Source organism: Macaca nemestrina, chromosome 12 (genome assembly GCF_043159975.1).
Source record: "Macaca nemestrina isolate mMacNem1 chromosome 12, mMacNem.hap1, whole genome shotgun sequence".
NCBI lineage: Eukaryota > Metazoa > Chordata > Mammalia > Primates > Cercopithecidae > Macaca > Macaca nemestrina.
The window spans coordinates 85,385,311-85,401,783 of record NC_092136.1 but is presented as its reverse complement, the minus strand read 5'-3'; the positions used below and the strand labels follow the sequence as shown (position 1 = coordinate 85,401,783).

Here is a 16,473-nt window from a genome sequence, read left to right as displayed (position 1 = left end):
TAAACTTAATATAAGTGTAATCATACAAGTATTTACTTTTGCATTCTGGCTTTTTTTGCTCATCATATTGTTTGAGAGCTGTCTATCTGTTGTTGAATATACTATTAATTAATTCTTCTTTATTGCTGAATAATATTTACCATAATTTTGTCTATCCATTTTCCAAATGATGGACTTTTGGATTATTTGCAGTTTTTGACTGTTGTAAATAAAGCCACATTAAACTTTAAGTCTTTTCTTACAGAGATAAGTTTTTATCCCTTTGGGGTAGTTAGGAATGGAATTGGGTCATTAAGGTGGGTGTGCATTTTAACTTTGTAAAAAACAACCTAATCCATTTTCAAGGTGATAAACTCCCACTAGTGATATATGAGAGTTCCAGTTGTTCCATGTGCTCACCAACATTTGATATTGCTAATGTATTTAACTTTAGTCATTGTAGTAAGTGAAAAGATGTATCTCATTGTGATTTTCATTTTCATTTCCCTGATGCCAGTGTTCAGTGTCATTTATCAATAATTATTCCAGAGTCATGTTTGAACACATTCAGTTGCTCAGCAGTGCTTATTAAGTACCTTCTGCATGCTCAGTAGTATGTCTAGCTTTTGGGAGTATGGTTTTACTTTAAAATTTAAGTACTTGCAAGATTTTAAAAAAATGTTTCATGTTTACATAGTTTTCTGTTCTTAACGTTTTTGGTAATGTTTCTTAATATTTCCAACTAGGTCATGTTTGTATAATAAAAGTAACATTGTCATTCTCATTAAGTAGCTAAAACTCCACTGTTAATTAGTACATGAAGAACATACCTGTTTATTTTTGTTGCTCTCTGATTAGATGATACTTGATTTAATTTGACCAGTGGCCTAATTATCATGAAATTCTTAATATTTGTACAATTGCAGGCCCCCAGCAGTCTTCTTGATGCTTTGGAACAACACTTAGCTTCCTTGGAAGGAAAGAAAATCAAAGATTCTACAGCTGCAAGCAGGTACATCATTCTTTGTAGGACAAAGATCAAGAGTGATTTTTCTGAGGGAGTAGATGAAATCAGCTCAAGTTCCAAGCTATTTAATTTCTCTTTATCTTGATTTGATTTTCTATAAAATGGGTTTAATCATAATATCAACCTCATAGAATTAGTATCAGGATTAAATGGATTAATACATGCAAATTCTTGAAATAGTTTCTGACCTTCAATAAATGTCAGCATCTGTTAAGATAATGACAGTGACTGCATAGTTTAGAATTGTGTTTATGATGTCAAAAGTTCTCCTGAAGATGATAGTGCATTGTTTTGTATGATGCTTTATAGTTATAAGATACTTTTTTTTTCTCTTCCCCCCCCGGAGACAAAATCGCACTCTGTTGCCCAGGCTGGAGTGCAGTGGTACAATCTTAGCTCACTTGTAACTTCCACCTCCCGGGTTCAAGCGATTCTTCCACCTCAGCCTCTCAAGTAACTGGGACTACAGATGCATGCCACCACACCTGGCTAATTTTTGTATTTTTAGTAGAGACAGGGTTTCACCGTGTTGACCAGGCTGGTCTTGAACCCCTGAAATCAAGTGATCGGCACACCTCAGCCTCCCAAAGTGCTGGGATTACAGGCATGAACCACCGTGCCGGGCCTGTAATTACAAGATACTTTTGTATTAATTTGCTCAATCCTAACAATAGCACTGTGAAGCATGTAGTAGCAGTGCTGGGACTCAAACCTAGAATATCTGACATCAAATTGCATCATCTCTGTCTAATGCCAGTTCATGGGGTTGATTATTGATATTTTATATTTTAATCACTTTATTATGTTTTAAGCTAATTCCTCAGACTAAGACCAGTTAACCTCGCAAATTGAAAGTAACACATCATTTCATATCAATCTGGTAACATGATTTTTGCATTGGGTTAAGAAATTATTTGAGTTACTCTCATGTTTTCATATGAAGCTTTTTTAAAAACAACATGAAGAAAGAATTTGTGGCCGGGCGCGGTGGCTCAAGCCTGTAATCCCAGCACTTTGGGAGGCCGAGACGGGCGGATCACGAGGTCAGGAGATCGAGACCATCCTGGCGAACACGGTGAAACCTCGTCTCTACTAAAAAAAATACAAAAAACTAGCCGGGCGAGGTGGCGGGCGCCTGTAGTCCCAGCTACTTGGGAGGCTGAGGCAGGAGAATGGCGGAACCCCGGGAGGCGGAGCTTGCAGTGAGCTGAGATCCGGCCACTGCGCTCCAGCCCCGGCGACAGAGCGAGACTCCGTCTCAAAAAAAAAAAAAAAAAAAAAAAAAAAAAAAGAATTTGTATGGTGAGAACTTTCCTTTGGTTCTTTTTAGACTTTCTGATTGTTTCAGAACTTTAGTCTTTCTTTTAGTAATAAAATTTAAATAATTTTCAACGGAAAATGCCATTATTAGATTTTAGTACTTATTTTTAATCCTAGATTTGTACTGTGAATTTTCTAGTAGGATTTTCGAAGTAGCAGTCAAAACAATAAGTCTCATTTATTTGAGAGAATAATGAAGAAAAAAGCCATGTAGTTCAGGTGTACCAGTTTACCTGAAATGTTTATCATAAAATGTATTGGTTTTCTTGCATTTCTGTCAACTATGTCACTCTTCCTTTGTCTTCTGAGTTGTACCTTTTTATTGGCTTATTTATAATACTAATTTTATGTAAAATTTAAAAGAGTTTTTACCACTTTACGTGCTTAGAGTAGAAATTAATGATGATTAGTGTGTGGTAAAAGGAAAATAAAGCTCAAGGTAGTTCTTCAGGTTAGAATTCTTTACCACTTGTTTTACTTAGCCTAGAGTTAACATTTGGAAAGTTAATGTTGAGGTTTATAATGTGGATACTTTTTTGATAAAAGGGAAAGGAGATGGCTTGTCAGTAAAAGATGATACATTGTATGTGTATATTAAAAAGGAAATTCTAGTTTGGCAAAAGGGCAGCACATAGAAAGATGCCAGATGACCTGGTGACTAGATTGAAACCAGTCTTCTTTTGAAGGAACCTGAAGTCCTCTGGGGATGTTGTTATAGGTGAAACATACCTAGACCTCCGTTACGTATTACTGGTATGCATGTTTTGGTGTTCTGTGGCACTGCCAAAACGTAGGCTGTAAATTAGCAGAGGGTTTTCACTGTGATAAGGTCAACACTTTTTCCCATCAGGGATTTTGTGGGAGTATGTGGGCTCTTTCCCAATTGCATTGGTTTCCCCTCTTGGGGCTTGGAAGAGGCAATGTGCCCCACTCTCTTGTGAACCCTTTCCAAAGTCAAACATTTACTCTAAAAGCAGTGAGTGTATATGTAAGTCAAGATTTTTCTAATTGCTCTAATCCCGTAGATCACTGGGTGGAATATTTCATCTGAAGTACTGGATTTGAATCCAGAAGTTAAGTTTATAATTATAGTGCCTATCCATGGCAAGGTTGCCAGACCATTTCCTGACCTAGGTGTAATGTGAAGTGTTTAGCAAAAAGCCAAATTATCTCTGTTCAATTATCCTAGGGCAACTACACTTTCCAATGCAGTGTCTTCCCTGGCAAGCACTGGTCTATCTCTGACCAAAGTGGATGAAAGGGAAAAGCAGGCAGCATTAGAGGAAGAACAGGCACGTTTGAAAGCTTTAAAGGTAAGTTTGTGCATTCTCCATATTTGGAAAAATGAGTACAGGTGTTCATTAGGTAAATGGGGCCTCTGCACAGAGTCTTAAATGTATAGTGTTAATGGGCTGAAACTCAGTCTGACTTTTCATCGTGACATAGAATTAGGTAAAACAGAATATCTGCTATCAGAACAAATTAGAAAATGCTTTTTTCAGAGGTTGTACAAACAAATCTAGTTTCTGGAATCCTTATGGTAGTTCCCTTTCTTAACAGGAACAGCGCCTAAAAGAACTTGCAAAGAAACCTCATACCTCCTTAACAACTGCAGCCTCTCCTGTATCCACCTCAGCAGGAGGGATAATGACTGCACCAGCCATTGACATATTTTCTACCCCTAGTTCTTCTAACAGGTAGGAGTAGAAGTTAAGGTTACCTTTGAATACGCAGGTTCAAAGACTTCTAATAGAAATTTTGCAGGAATTTTCAGGTTTACTTTTATTTATACTTTTATAATCTATTCACACACAGAGGTGGCGATAAATGGTGATATTGGTTATAATACCTAAAGATAAAGTGGTGAGAGTTTATATTTTACTTATTTAGGAAATGAAATATAGTTAAATCACTGATTTATGCTAATAGGAATATAGCTGTTATCTCTGGGCAAACTTTTTATTGTGTAAAAATTATGATTAAACACATTTATGAGACATCTAATGCTTCAAGACCCTTTATAGCTCTTTGACATATGGGTATGATGTATATTTTAAAATACCATTTCATTGGATATTAAACATCTGTCATATCTGTTTCCTGGTTTTAAACTCTGTAATCTGGAACATAATGACAGTTTAGTTGCCAGGTTTCTTGGTATTGAAGCCCACCACACTAACTTTAATAATCTTGTTGTCTAATTTAAGCTACTTAACATGGAAATATAATATTGTGGGGTAAAGTAAAATAATTGACATTTTCTAAACCTGTTTTGTCTTTTACCTCAGAGTGGCTTAAAGTAGTTTAAAAGTCAGATTCTGGTTTGAATCCTGGCTCTTTTAGTTCTTAACTTTTTTTGAGAACTTGTTTTCAAGTGAGATTGTGGTTATCAACTTTAACATCAGAAACATTTGGAGAGTTTATTAAACTACAGATATCTGAGTCCCAGTCCTGGCGTTCTGATTCAATAGGTGGGACTTGGGGCCCAAGAATTTTTGTTTCTAAGATGCTCCCAGATGACTAGCTGTTATTAGCACAGTGCGTTATTAGCACATGTTAAATGTTCCATAGAGTGGTGAGTTTTTTCCTTTCACTTTGTTGTTGCTGTTTATTTTATTAACTCGCCCTTGAAAGTTCATCTTCCTGCCTACTGACTCCTAATAGCTGAGCCTAAAAACTCATTGTAAGTTTTAGTATGTGAAATGCTTGCTGTGTGCATTCTCAGTTGCTACCTGCTCCCTAAAATCTTAGTAGGTGTTTGCTGAATTTAGTTCTCTTTTTCCTTTCAGCTTTATGATTTGTTTGCTCATGTATGCTACCTTCTTTAATCCCCAGTTAAGTAACATTGACCCCATTAAGGGGCAAGTTCTCAACATGGAGACCTTGAAAAGAAGTCTGTCCTAGGAGAGACAAATGAAAAGAATGTTCAGTGTTTGAGGCTGAAACAAATTATTGGATAAAGAACTAATTTCACTGTTTTATCTCACGTACTAAAAATGTTCACCTTTTTAATAGTAATTAAGGGCAAATCTTACAGCCCATTTATAGAATTCTTATTGTATATTCTATATGTTCCCCAAAGCACTAAATGCATTTATATCTACTATCTACACAACTGTTTTACATCTAAAAGACATGTCTTCAAAACTTTTTTATAAAAATACAGTTAGAAGGAATAAGTTCTAGTGTTTGATAGCACAGTAGAATTACTAGTTAGTAATAATAATTGCGTTATCTATGTCAAAGTAGCTAGAAGATTTAGAATGTTCTCAACACAGAGAAATGATGAATGTTTGAGTTGTGATAGATGTCCTGATAATTACATGGTATGCATGTATCACAATATCATATGTATCCCATAAATATGTACAGTTGTTGTATATCCATTTAAAAAGAAAAACATTCTATTTTGGAGAATATATAAGTTAAAAATTAGGAGCTGGGTGTAGTGGCATGTGCCTGTTGTCGCAGCTACTCAGGTGGTTGAGGCAGGAGGAAGGCCTGAGCCCAGCAGTACAATGCTAGCCTGGGCAACATAGCAAGACCCCGTCTCTTTGCCTGTCTCTCTCTTATTCTCTCTCTTTTGAGACAGTGTCTTACTCTGTTACCCAGGCTGGAGTGCAGTGGCACAGTTATGGCTCACTGCAGCCTCAACCTCCTGGGCTCGAGCGTTCCCCCGTCTTAGCTTCCTGAGTAGCTGGGACTACAGGCGCACTCCACGATGCCCAGCTATTTTTCTTTTTTTTTTTTTTTTTTGCCATTTTGCCCAAGCCGATCTTGAACTTTTGGACTCAAGCAGTCCACACACCTCGGCCTCCCAAAGTGCTGGGATTACAGGCATCAGCCACTGCACCCAGCCTCCAGACCCCTTAAAAAAATTATCTGTATTGTGTTTGAATTTTTAGACACTCTAGGGTCATGTTTTGAGTTGTTCATTAAAATCACATAGAAGTCTTGAGGTCAGAAATATATCATGTAAGCCAGGCATGGTGGCTCATGCCTGTAATCCCAGCACGTTGGGAGGCTGAGGTGGGTGGATCATCTGAGGTCAGGAGTTTGAGGCCAACCTGGGCAGTGTGGTGAAACCCTGTCTCTACTAAAGGACAAAAATTAGCCTGCACCTGTAATCCCAGCTACTTGGGAGGCTAAGGCATGCAAATCACTGGAACCCAGGAGGTGGAGGTTGCATTGAGCCAAGATTGCATCACTGCCCTCCAGCCTGGACAACAGAGTGAGACTCTTGTCTCAAAAAAAAAAAAAAAAAAAAGGCTGAGTGCCGTGGCTCACGCCTGTAATCCCAGCACTGTGGGAGGCCGAGGCGGGCAGATCACCTGAGGTCAAGAGTTTGAGACCAGCCTGGCCAACATGGTGAAACCCCATCTCTATAAAAATACAAAAATTAGCCGGGTGTGGTGCTGCGCACCTGTAGTCCCAGCTGCTCGGAAGGCTAAGACAGGAGAATCACTTGAACCCGGAAGGCGGAGGTTACAGTGAGTGGGCCAAGATCGTGCCGCTGCACTCCATCCTGGGCGACAGAGCGAGACTCTTGTCTCAAAAACAAGAAGAAAGAAATATATCATGTAAATAGTGTATTGTATACTGGGGTGGCTCTATTCATAAATGCATGTAAAATTTTTTCCCTGTATCATTGTTACGTAGTTGGGATACTGAGGCACTAGAAGTGAGGTTAAGGAGTATTTTACTTTGTAGTGTATTGCAAATGTGATTCAAGTTCTGTGAATATTAAAAGAATTTTAAAAATATTAAAATTGCTATGATATTTTGTATTTTAGAATCTTATTGTTTAGGTTCGTTTTAATAAGGAAATTAGTTTTTTTCCGGGGGAAGACATTTATCCTTTTCCGAAGAGCTACTGTTCTTTGAATCCTGTATAAACTTAAGATATGATATTAGATTATTTTTCCAAGCCTCCTTAGAAATATGCTATTATATGAAGAAACTGTTCCTCTTTTGAGATTTATATTAATGAGACTTTTCTTCCTTGTTTTTAATGTTTTTATCTGTGGTGGGCAGAGAAGGTGACACTAAAGTAGCAAAGTTTTTCTGGTAAATAAAACACGTTTCCAAAATATCTTTCTAGCACATCAAAGCTGCCCAATGATCTGCTTGATTTGCAGCAGCCAACTTTTCACCCATCTGTACATCCTATGTCAACTGCTTCTCAGGTAGCAAGTACATGGGGAGGTAAGCATTGATTAATTCTATTTTAGATTTTACATGCATCTCTTCTCATTCTGTGGTGTTTTACTTATTTGTAGTTTTTTATTACACTTGATGCATGAGAACTTGATAAATATTAAAATGGTAGTGAAGCAGTTTTATCCCTTGAAGGTATGTTCATTTATTATAAATAATTTAGGAATTTATGTTCAAATAAATTATGAAATGACATTTAATAAAGATAAATGTAAGAGGAAGGACCAAGTGTATTTTTAGGTATGAGATTATTCTTTTAATGTTGAATTTTTATTTCATAACCAGAAAATGCATAGTGGTTATTTTGATTTTGGTGTAGAATTTTTGTTTTAACTTTTGGGGAAATAACTTATTTTTGTGTTAAGTATATGATAAAGTTCTAATAAAACTCAGATGGTATTATCACACAGGAACTATGTTGTGACCAGGATTGTCTTGACCAGCTGTATGGTCAAGACTTAAATGTTTTAAATGTTTTTTAAATTAAGACCTGAAAGATTTTGCTAGTCAAAGAATTTTCCCCTTGTGCCAATAGGTATGTTTGCTGCCCTTAAGCATTTCTGAAGTGATAGACTTATCTCTCATAGCAAGATAAATTATTCTAATGAGTTTTTACAGTATATAAACAAAGCTTTTTTCATTTTATTTTAATGATTTGAATTTAAGAACATTTAAAATTTTTTTTTTAAGGAACTATATCCTAGAAAGTAAGCTCTGTGAAGGCAGGTTTTAAAATATTTTGTTCTGACAGGTAGTTTGTAAACGTTAGTTGAATAAGTGGGCGCTTTCTCTTCTGGACAAGTTCTTTTGGTGTCAAGGTGGGGCACAGAGCAGATAGTGAAACCCTAAAACACTAGATTTCAGGCTAGTTTTGTGAGCCTGAACTTGATTTCAAAAACTAATTGACTTTGAAGGCTAGTTTAATTTAGCTAAATCTTAAGATCTGAGAGTAATTCCTAAAAATGACAAGATATTAATTGTTAAGTATTTTAGAATTATTTCAGAATGAACTGTAGATAGCAAATTAAGATTTAGAAAGGAGTTTCTTGATACCCTGATGGTATGTTCTGATTTTTGAATTCTTAATTATTTTCTGCCTTATTGTGAATTGCTTTAGAAAAGGTTAGTAGAATTAACATGATCATTTAAGCAGTTTCAGCTTATTTCCTTTTTTAAAAAATGTAGTAGTCTTTTTAAAACTAAGGCTGAGTTGTTTTTCTAAATAGATTAAAAATATTACAGAAGGCCAAATAAAAATATATTTAACATTTCAAAGAAGCTGAACTGCAATTCCTAATTGTTTTGTCTGGACACCATGTACAACTAAAAATGACAAGTTGAAGTTTCTACTTGAAATTGTTAAAGTCACATGTGAAAGCAGATAGACTGTTACGGTGGGAGAACAATTCTAAGTAATTTCAATCTGTAAGAATTGTTCTGTGGCCTGTTAGAAGACATTATTCCATCAAAGTCTCTATGTGACAGACTGCAATATATTGGAATACGTTTAATCATGTTTTACTTTTCTATTTTAGTTTATTTTGCTTTGTATGCTATTTCTGTAAAAATTTCCCCCATATTAAGTCCCATAGTTTAATCAGAATTAAATCCTGTCTTGACTTTCATATAAGGATATTTGGCTTCTGAGTTGGTGATAACCAAGGTTTTGACTTCCGCATGATGCTGAGGAGTATTTTAAGCCAAGAATGTTCTAATTCGAGTCAGTATTCATATCCAGGACAATCATATTGATATATATTTTTTTAATTTTTAAAATTAAAGTTTGACTAAACAAAGTTAGACTGAAATAAAGAAATCTCATATATGGCCAAGTGCGGTGGCTCACACCTGTAATCCCAGTACTTTGGGAAGCCAAGGCGGGCAGATCACACGAAGACAGGAGTTCCAGACCAGACTCACCAACATGGCAAAAGCCTGTCTCTACTAAAAATACAAAAATTAGCCAGGTTTGATGGTGCACATCTGTAATCCCCACTTCTCGGGAGGCTGAGGCGTGAGAATCACTTGAACCCGGGAGGCGGAGATTGCAGTGAGCCGAGATTTGTGCCACCACACTCTAGCCTGTGCGACAGAGTGAGACTCTTGTCTAAAAAGAAAAGAAATCTCATATATGAGAAGTTTAGATCATAACATTAAATGCTTAGGGTATTTTGAAGTTAACTATTTAGCTGAACACTTAAATATGTAACAGTTTACATATAATGCTGCTCTTACAATATATGACAAAACAAAGGTATGATTTTTTCATAATCCCCAAATCTTGTTCTATTCTTTTATTGGCTTTTATTAGCTAAAAATGAATGCCAATAATAGACCTAGTATTTAATGTAGTTCTTATAAACACCACAGAAATGATGTGCATTCCTGGTCATAGATAGATTAGTGATAAGGTAGAGATAAAGGGAAGAAAAGTTTGTATGTGTATATGAAAGACATTTAAGATTCCACCTTTTGGTAGAATGAAAATGAGAGAACAGAAGCTCTCTTGTTGCCCTCATTGTATTGTTAATGAGCCTTGACTTTTTCAAAAAATGTTGTGGAGTCTAAACAAGCAGTGGGTATTGAATACTAATACCTGAGAAGACCTAGGTTTTCATCACCCTGAACATTTTGTATTATAGCAAACTTTTGAGTTTTTATATCTAAAAATACGCAATATTATCAGCTTGGTACACCGTTGAGTATTTGAAGCAAGATTTCAGATTTTAGTTTAGGTGTAATAGAATCCATTCTGAAGTGTAATTTGCTTTACTTTTAGCTGGCATGAAACACAAAACACTTGATGAAAAAATTTGATTACCTGGGCAGGTGCAGTGGCTCATACCTGTAATTGCAATACTTTAGGAGACCAAGGCAGCAGGAGGATTACGTGAGCCCAGGAGTTCGAGACCAGCCTGGGCAACATAGCAAGACCTTGTCTTTACCAAACAATATTTTTAAAAAAATTAGTTTACTGTGTGTGAATGTAGGTATCAGTTGTTTAGGACTTAAAGGCTATAGTATGACTGTGGTGCCATTTTAGTCTTTGTTTTAACTTTTTTTGGATTTTTTTAAATGACTCTAGTGTAGCATAGAATTAAACTTTTGGGCCAGGTGTGTTGGCTCATGCCTGTAATCCCAGCACTTTGGGAGATTGAGGTGGGTGGATCACTTGAGGTCGGGAATTTGAGACCAGCCTGGCCAACATGGTGATACCTCGTCTCTACTAAAAATATAAAAATTAGCTAGGTGTGGTGGTGTGCACCTGTAATCCCAGATACTCGGGAAGCTGAGACACTAGAGTCGCTTGAACCTGAGAGGTGGAGGTTGCAGTGAGCCAAGGTCATGCCCTTGCATTCCAGCCTGGGCGACAGAGCGAACCTCTGTCTCAAAAAAATAAACTTGAATGAATAATGAAAAAAATAATGGACAAAACTGTATTTAAAAATTTTAAACTGGGTGCAGTGGCTCACACTTGTAATCCCAGCACTTTGGGAGCTGAGACAGACGATTGCTTGAGCCCAGGAGTTTGAGACCAGCCTGGGCAACATGGCGAGACCTTGCTTCTACAAAAAAAAGAGAAAATTAGCCGGGCATGGTGCCATACACTTGTGGTCCCAGCTACTCAGAGGGCTAAAGTGGGGGGATTGCTTGAGCACAGAAAGTTCGAGGCTTCAGTAAGCCATGATTGTGCCATTGCACTCTGACCTGGGCGACGGAGCAAGACTATCTAAAGGAAAAAAAAAAAAAAAAACTTTAAGGGATTTAGAATTGCCAGTTTAATAGATTAACTTGAAATAGCTGGAGCGTTATTACACCTTAATGAATTGGTTTTTATTATTATAGTGTAATGTCCATAATTAACATCTTGTAGATTACCTGTAATGTTTTGTCAAGTAGATTAGGAACTGGTTTTCCTTATCTGATTGATCTAATTATGAATACATTTGCACATATTTCTGAATATTCTTCTCTAAGGTGTTTCACGTAATAGGAAGTGATTGAAATTAGGTGCTAGGGAAATTAGGTGCTAGATAAAACCTATCTGTCAGTAGAACAGCGGATAACTGGTAACCTTTCTTGAACATGTGTATTCTCATAAACCAATGGCTCTGTTACAGAAATAGTGTGTGGTTTTTTTTTTTAAAAATGACTTATTTCATGGCTTTTTTTTTGCATGAAAAACAGGTATTTTACTTGACAAAATACAATGTACTTTTAAAATTCTATGCAGCTATTAATATCATGTATTTAAAAACAGAACATTTGGCTGTGTGTGGTGGCTCATGCCTATAATGCCAGCACTTTGGGAGGCCAAAGTGGGTGGATCACCTGAGGTCAGGAGTTCGAGGCCAGCCTGGCCAACATGGTGAAACCCCGTCTCTACTAAAAATAGAAAAATGAGCTGAGCGTGGTGGCACGCGCCTGTAATCCCAGCTACTCGGGAGGCTGAGGCAGGAGAATTGCTTGAACCCAAGAGGCGGAAGTTGCAATGAGCCGGAGGTTGCAACGAGCTGAGATCACGTCATTGCACTCCAGCCTGGATGACACAGCGAGACTCCATCTCAAAAAAAAAAAAAAAAAATCAGAACTTTCGGCCTAACTGGCCAACTTTAAGCTTAATGCTTTCTTATGCAAGAAGCAGCTAGAGTGACCATCAGTATATATATTAGCTAAAAATACATATATATTTTTAGTACTAAAAACCACTGTCCGTGGTGGCTCATGCCTGTAATCCCACCACTTTGGGAGGCCAAGGCAGGAGGATTGCTTGAGTCCAGACAGGGGTTCAAGACTAGCATTGGTATTATAGCATCTCTACAAAAATTAGCCAGGCACGGTGGCACGTGCCTGTAGTCTCAGCTACTCGGGAGGCTGAGGTGGGAGGATCACTTGAGCCCAGCAGTTTGAGGTTACAGTGAGCCATGATTGTACCACTGCAGTCTGCCTGGGCAACAGAGCAAGACCCACTCTCAAAAAGAACAAAACAAAAAAAACCCACTGCACCCCCCTACAACTTCTTGTAACTATTTTCTACTTTTTATTTCTTAATTATTGTTTTCTGATTCTTTTTTCCCAGTGTTCCATTTATTGGGGAGTGGAATGATGGGAAGGATTTCACGTTTGAATAGCATAATCAGTATATTTTAATGGATTTGTAGGACTTTATTTTTTTTAGTGTGAATTGGTGTTCCATAAGAATACTATTATAGAAAAGTTCTTATGTTACAGAAAAAGTTGTATTGAAAAGATGTGTTATTTTAAAAATCATAACCTGAGTATTTTCTTGATTTTTTTTTTCCTTTTTCAAACAGTTGTATTTGAGCTTGCAGAATGCTTACCTTGAATTTTTTGACTTTAAAGGAAATGTGTCTATATCATAGTAAATGAGCTAGTCCTTAGGCCAGTGTTGCCTTCTTAATGTGCAATAATACAATCTTGAGAGTAAAATACAGTACCTAGTAGTGTGAAGGTACCCCAGTATATTTTAGTGAAGGTCAAGAACTAAACTAGAACAGACAAGAAAGATTCTACTGTTTAGAATTACAGGAGTATCCGCTTATTTTTAATTATGTTACAAAGAAAAAAATATGATAATATTTTTGCTGCTTTTTATTTTTTTCTTTCCCCATTTAGTTAACTTTTTAAATCTTGAGAAGTAAAGAAAAATAGATTTCAGTCATTAGAATGATAATTATCTTGAATAAGGTATCAGTATAGTATTTATCTGATTCTAGAATAACATTAGATAAAGTATTTGATAATGGTACATGTTTGATATCATTCTAGTAGGGAAACAACACTTTTGTTGTTCCTTTAGCAAATCATTTAAAGACTAAAGCTCTTAGATAGACATTCAAAGCTGTTGCTGATCTATTAAGTGGGCATTCTTTCATCTCTGTTCTTAATTATCTAAAATTCTTTTCCCCCATGCTTAGATTTTTTTCTTCATCTTTATTTTTTATTTTGAATATATTATCTGCATATGCCAGAAACAGCTTCTTACCCTTAATTTGTCATTACCCTCTTTTTTCTTTGAAAGTTTACTCACGACACACATACCTATTGTCGATATCAATTATTCAGGTAAACACAGCTGTACCACCGCGACCAACACACTCACCTAGAACAGGGAAGATTGGTGCGGGATGGGTGGCTCTTTATAGAAATATCTTGGTTATTATTCTCTTTTTTAACTACCTCACTATTGGCTTTCTGGTGTTAACAAATAAAATGATTTTTTTCTTTTTTTTTTTTTTTTTTTTTTTGAGACGGAGTCTTGCTTTGTCGCCCAGGCTGGAGTGCAGTGGCCGGATCTCAGCTCACTGCAAGCTCCGCCTCCCGGGTTTACGCCATTCTCCTGCCTCAGCTTCCCGAGTAGCTGGGACTACAGGCGCCCACCACCTCGCCCGGCTAGTTTTTTGTATTTTTAGTAGAGACGGGGTTTCACCATATTAGCCAGGATGGTCTCGATCTCCTGACCTCGTGATCCGCCCGTCTCGGCCTCCCAAAGTGCTGGGATTACAGGCTTGAGCCACCGCGCCCGGCCAAAATGATTTTTTTCTAAGGATTAATTTTAAAATATGTTAAATGCAATTCTTCCATCTTGATAATTTGATATTTTTTGTTTTTGATAATTTAGATATTTAAGATGAATAAACAATAATATAGCTACTATTTTTCACTTTTCATCTTTTGACTAATTACAATACTAATTAATTTACTTCCTTTCTTCGTTTTGCTGTAATACATTTGGACTGCACAGATCCTTTCTCTGCTACTGTAGATGCTGTTGATGATGCCATTCCAAGCTTAAATCCTTTCCTCACAAAAAGTAGTGGTGATGTTCACCTTTCCATTTCTTCAGATGTATCCACTTTCACTACTAGGACACCTACTCATGAAATGTTTGTTGGTAAGGTACCATTTAACCTTTTTTTCCAATCAATGTTTATACTGCCTAACTATATTTTACGTGTCCATTAATTACTTTAAAAGCACTGCAATAATTACTTCAGATTTTAATATCAAATTCTAAAACTAACCAGCAATCATGTAGTGAGTTTTTTAAATTGACACTAGCATCTCAATTTTATTTATACGAACTTTTAGGAAAATTTCTCTTGATGTTGAACTCTTTTTTTTTTTTTTTTTTTTTTTTTAAGCATTTTGTTCTCTTATCATGTTACAATGCAGTACTCTAGCTGTCTAGTATCACATGCAGCTTCCTGTTTTAGTTTGGAGAACTGGTTGAAAAGTAACATCTCTTAAACTTACTTGTTCATATATGTTTATATTTTTCTCTTTGTGCTTGGGAGAGAGGGTGGTTAATCACTCTTAGCAGCTATCTTTAATCTTTTGTTTCTCTTTTAGCTGTTGCATGTCATAGTTTTATATTGTCCAAAGTCTATGCATATCTTTTATCCCATTCTGAAGGATTTCACTTTATTGATAGTATGGAGATAAAAGTAGGAAGTATGTGTTCCATTTTAAATAGTAAAGCAGAAACACAACTTGACTTGGATATTCTGTAATTACAGTATAAAAAGGCAGAATTTCACACTGAGGTTATATAGGGAATAGTAAGTTTTAAAATATATACTGAAGCTGAAATAAATGTTTTTGAATTCTGCTGAAAAAGATGCTAACCCTGCTCCCCCCCAGCCCCAAAGACGACGAAACAACTTTTTTTTTTTTTGAGACAGAGTCTCGCTCTGTCGCCTAGGCTGGAGTGCAGTGGCACAGTCTTGGCTCACTGCAAGCTCCGCCTCCTGGGTTCACACCATTCTCCTGCCTTAGCCTCCTGAGTAGCTGGGACTACAGGCGCCCGCCACCTCGCCCGGCTAATTTTTTGTATATTTAGTAGAGATGGGGTTTCACCGTGTTGGCCAGGATGGTCTTAATCTCCTGACCTCTTGATCCGCCCGCCTCGGCCTCCCAAAGTGCTGGGATTATAGGCGTGAGCTACCATGCCTGGCAGACAATGAAACTTCTTTTGTTCGGTTCAGAGAAGCAGCTTAGGGTAATGTGAATTTAAATATTTCATTAAAACAGCATGCAGAAAGTCATCAGTATACCCTAAACAAATCATGTGACCACATTCTAAATATTCTCTTAGATAAAAAATGAGTGAGGGGAAGGAAGTAGTAACTAGAAAGCGAGTTAGTAGAAGGAGAATAGACAAAGTTCCAAGTCAGGTCTTCCAAAAATATGACTAGTCTAATAGCTTAAAATACATATATACCCAAAGTGTGATAATTCATTGCAGTAATTCTTTCATGTCATTTTGATACAAAGTTGCCAACCCTTACTCTATAGGATTAAGAACAATCCAGAAAAACCAGAATAGCTATATATCTAGGCAGCTTCTGATCTTGACAGAGGGAAGACATTTGATACAATGATATGTGTAATAGGTAATAGTGTAATAGGTAGCTTGTCCTCATTGAAGCTTCAAGAACACTGAATTGTATGTCAAGGAGACTGAGTTGTGGTCTTAACTATGCTGCATATGTGATTGTCTGTGAAAGTGTCTAGGCTTGCTTTCTCACCTGTGAAACCACACATTAGAGGACAGGATCGTGTTGGCTAAAAAGCCAACTGCCTCATATTTCTTCTCTAATGAGATACAGTGTTGGGTTTTTCTTTTTAATTTATGCAAACAGAATAGTTTTTTAAAAGTACTTAATGGAGCCTTAAGTTCTTTTTTTAGTAAGTTGTCATTTGAAGAATGCCAAGTGCTTGGGCTCCCCCCATTTTTTGTTTTCTCAATTACCCATCCCACTCATAACTGTTCCTCCTCTTCTCTTTCTTTTTTCTACCTTCTCTTCTTCCTCTTATTCCTTGCCTGCCTCCCTAGCTGCTTCCCTGATTCTTTCCTTCCCCCTTCCCCTCTTTTTTTCCCTGTCCTTACTCCTTTCCTGCCTTCC

The 16,473-nt window shown here is 36.8% G+C and overlaps 1 protein-coding gene across 16 annotated transcripts in view; it reads left to right on the top strand.

The window, feature by feature from the left end:
• The window catches only part of LOC105468864 (phosphatidylinositol binding clathrin assembly protein), a 112,850-nt gene that overhangs the window by 65,666 nt on the left and 30,711 nt on the right, over positions 1-16,473 (top strand). For 6 of the 16 annotated variants that reach the window (XM_011719335.3, XM_011719329.3, XM_011719325.3 and 3 more), the window contains exons 9-13: positions 906-991; positions 3,516-3,639; positions 3,887-4,023; positions 7,428-7,531; positions 14,310-14,459. In XM_011719335.3, coding sequence (XP_011717637.2) covers positions 906-991; positions 3,516-3,639; positions 3,887-4,023; positions 7,428-7,531; positions 14,310-14,459 — 601 coding nt within the window. The remainder of the gene's footprint in view (positions 1-905; positions 992-3,515; positions 3,640-3,886; positions 4,024-7,427; positions 7,532-14,309; positions 14,460-16,473) is intronic. The other 10 variants (XM_011719342.3, XM_011719344.3, XM_011719339.3 and 7 more) reach the window with 2 other exon arrangements.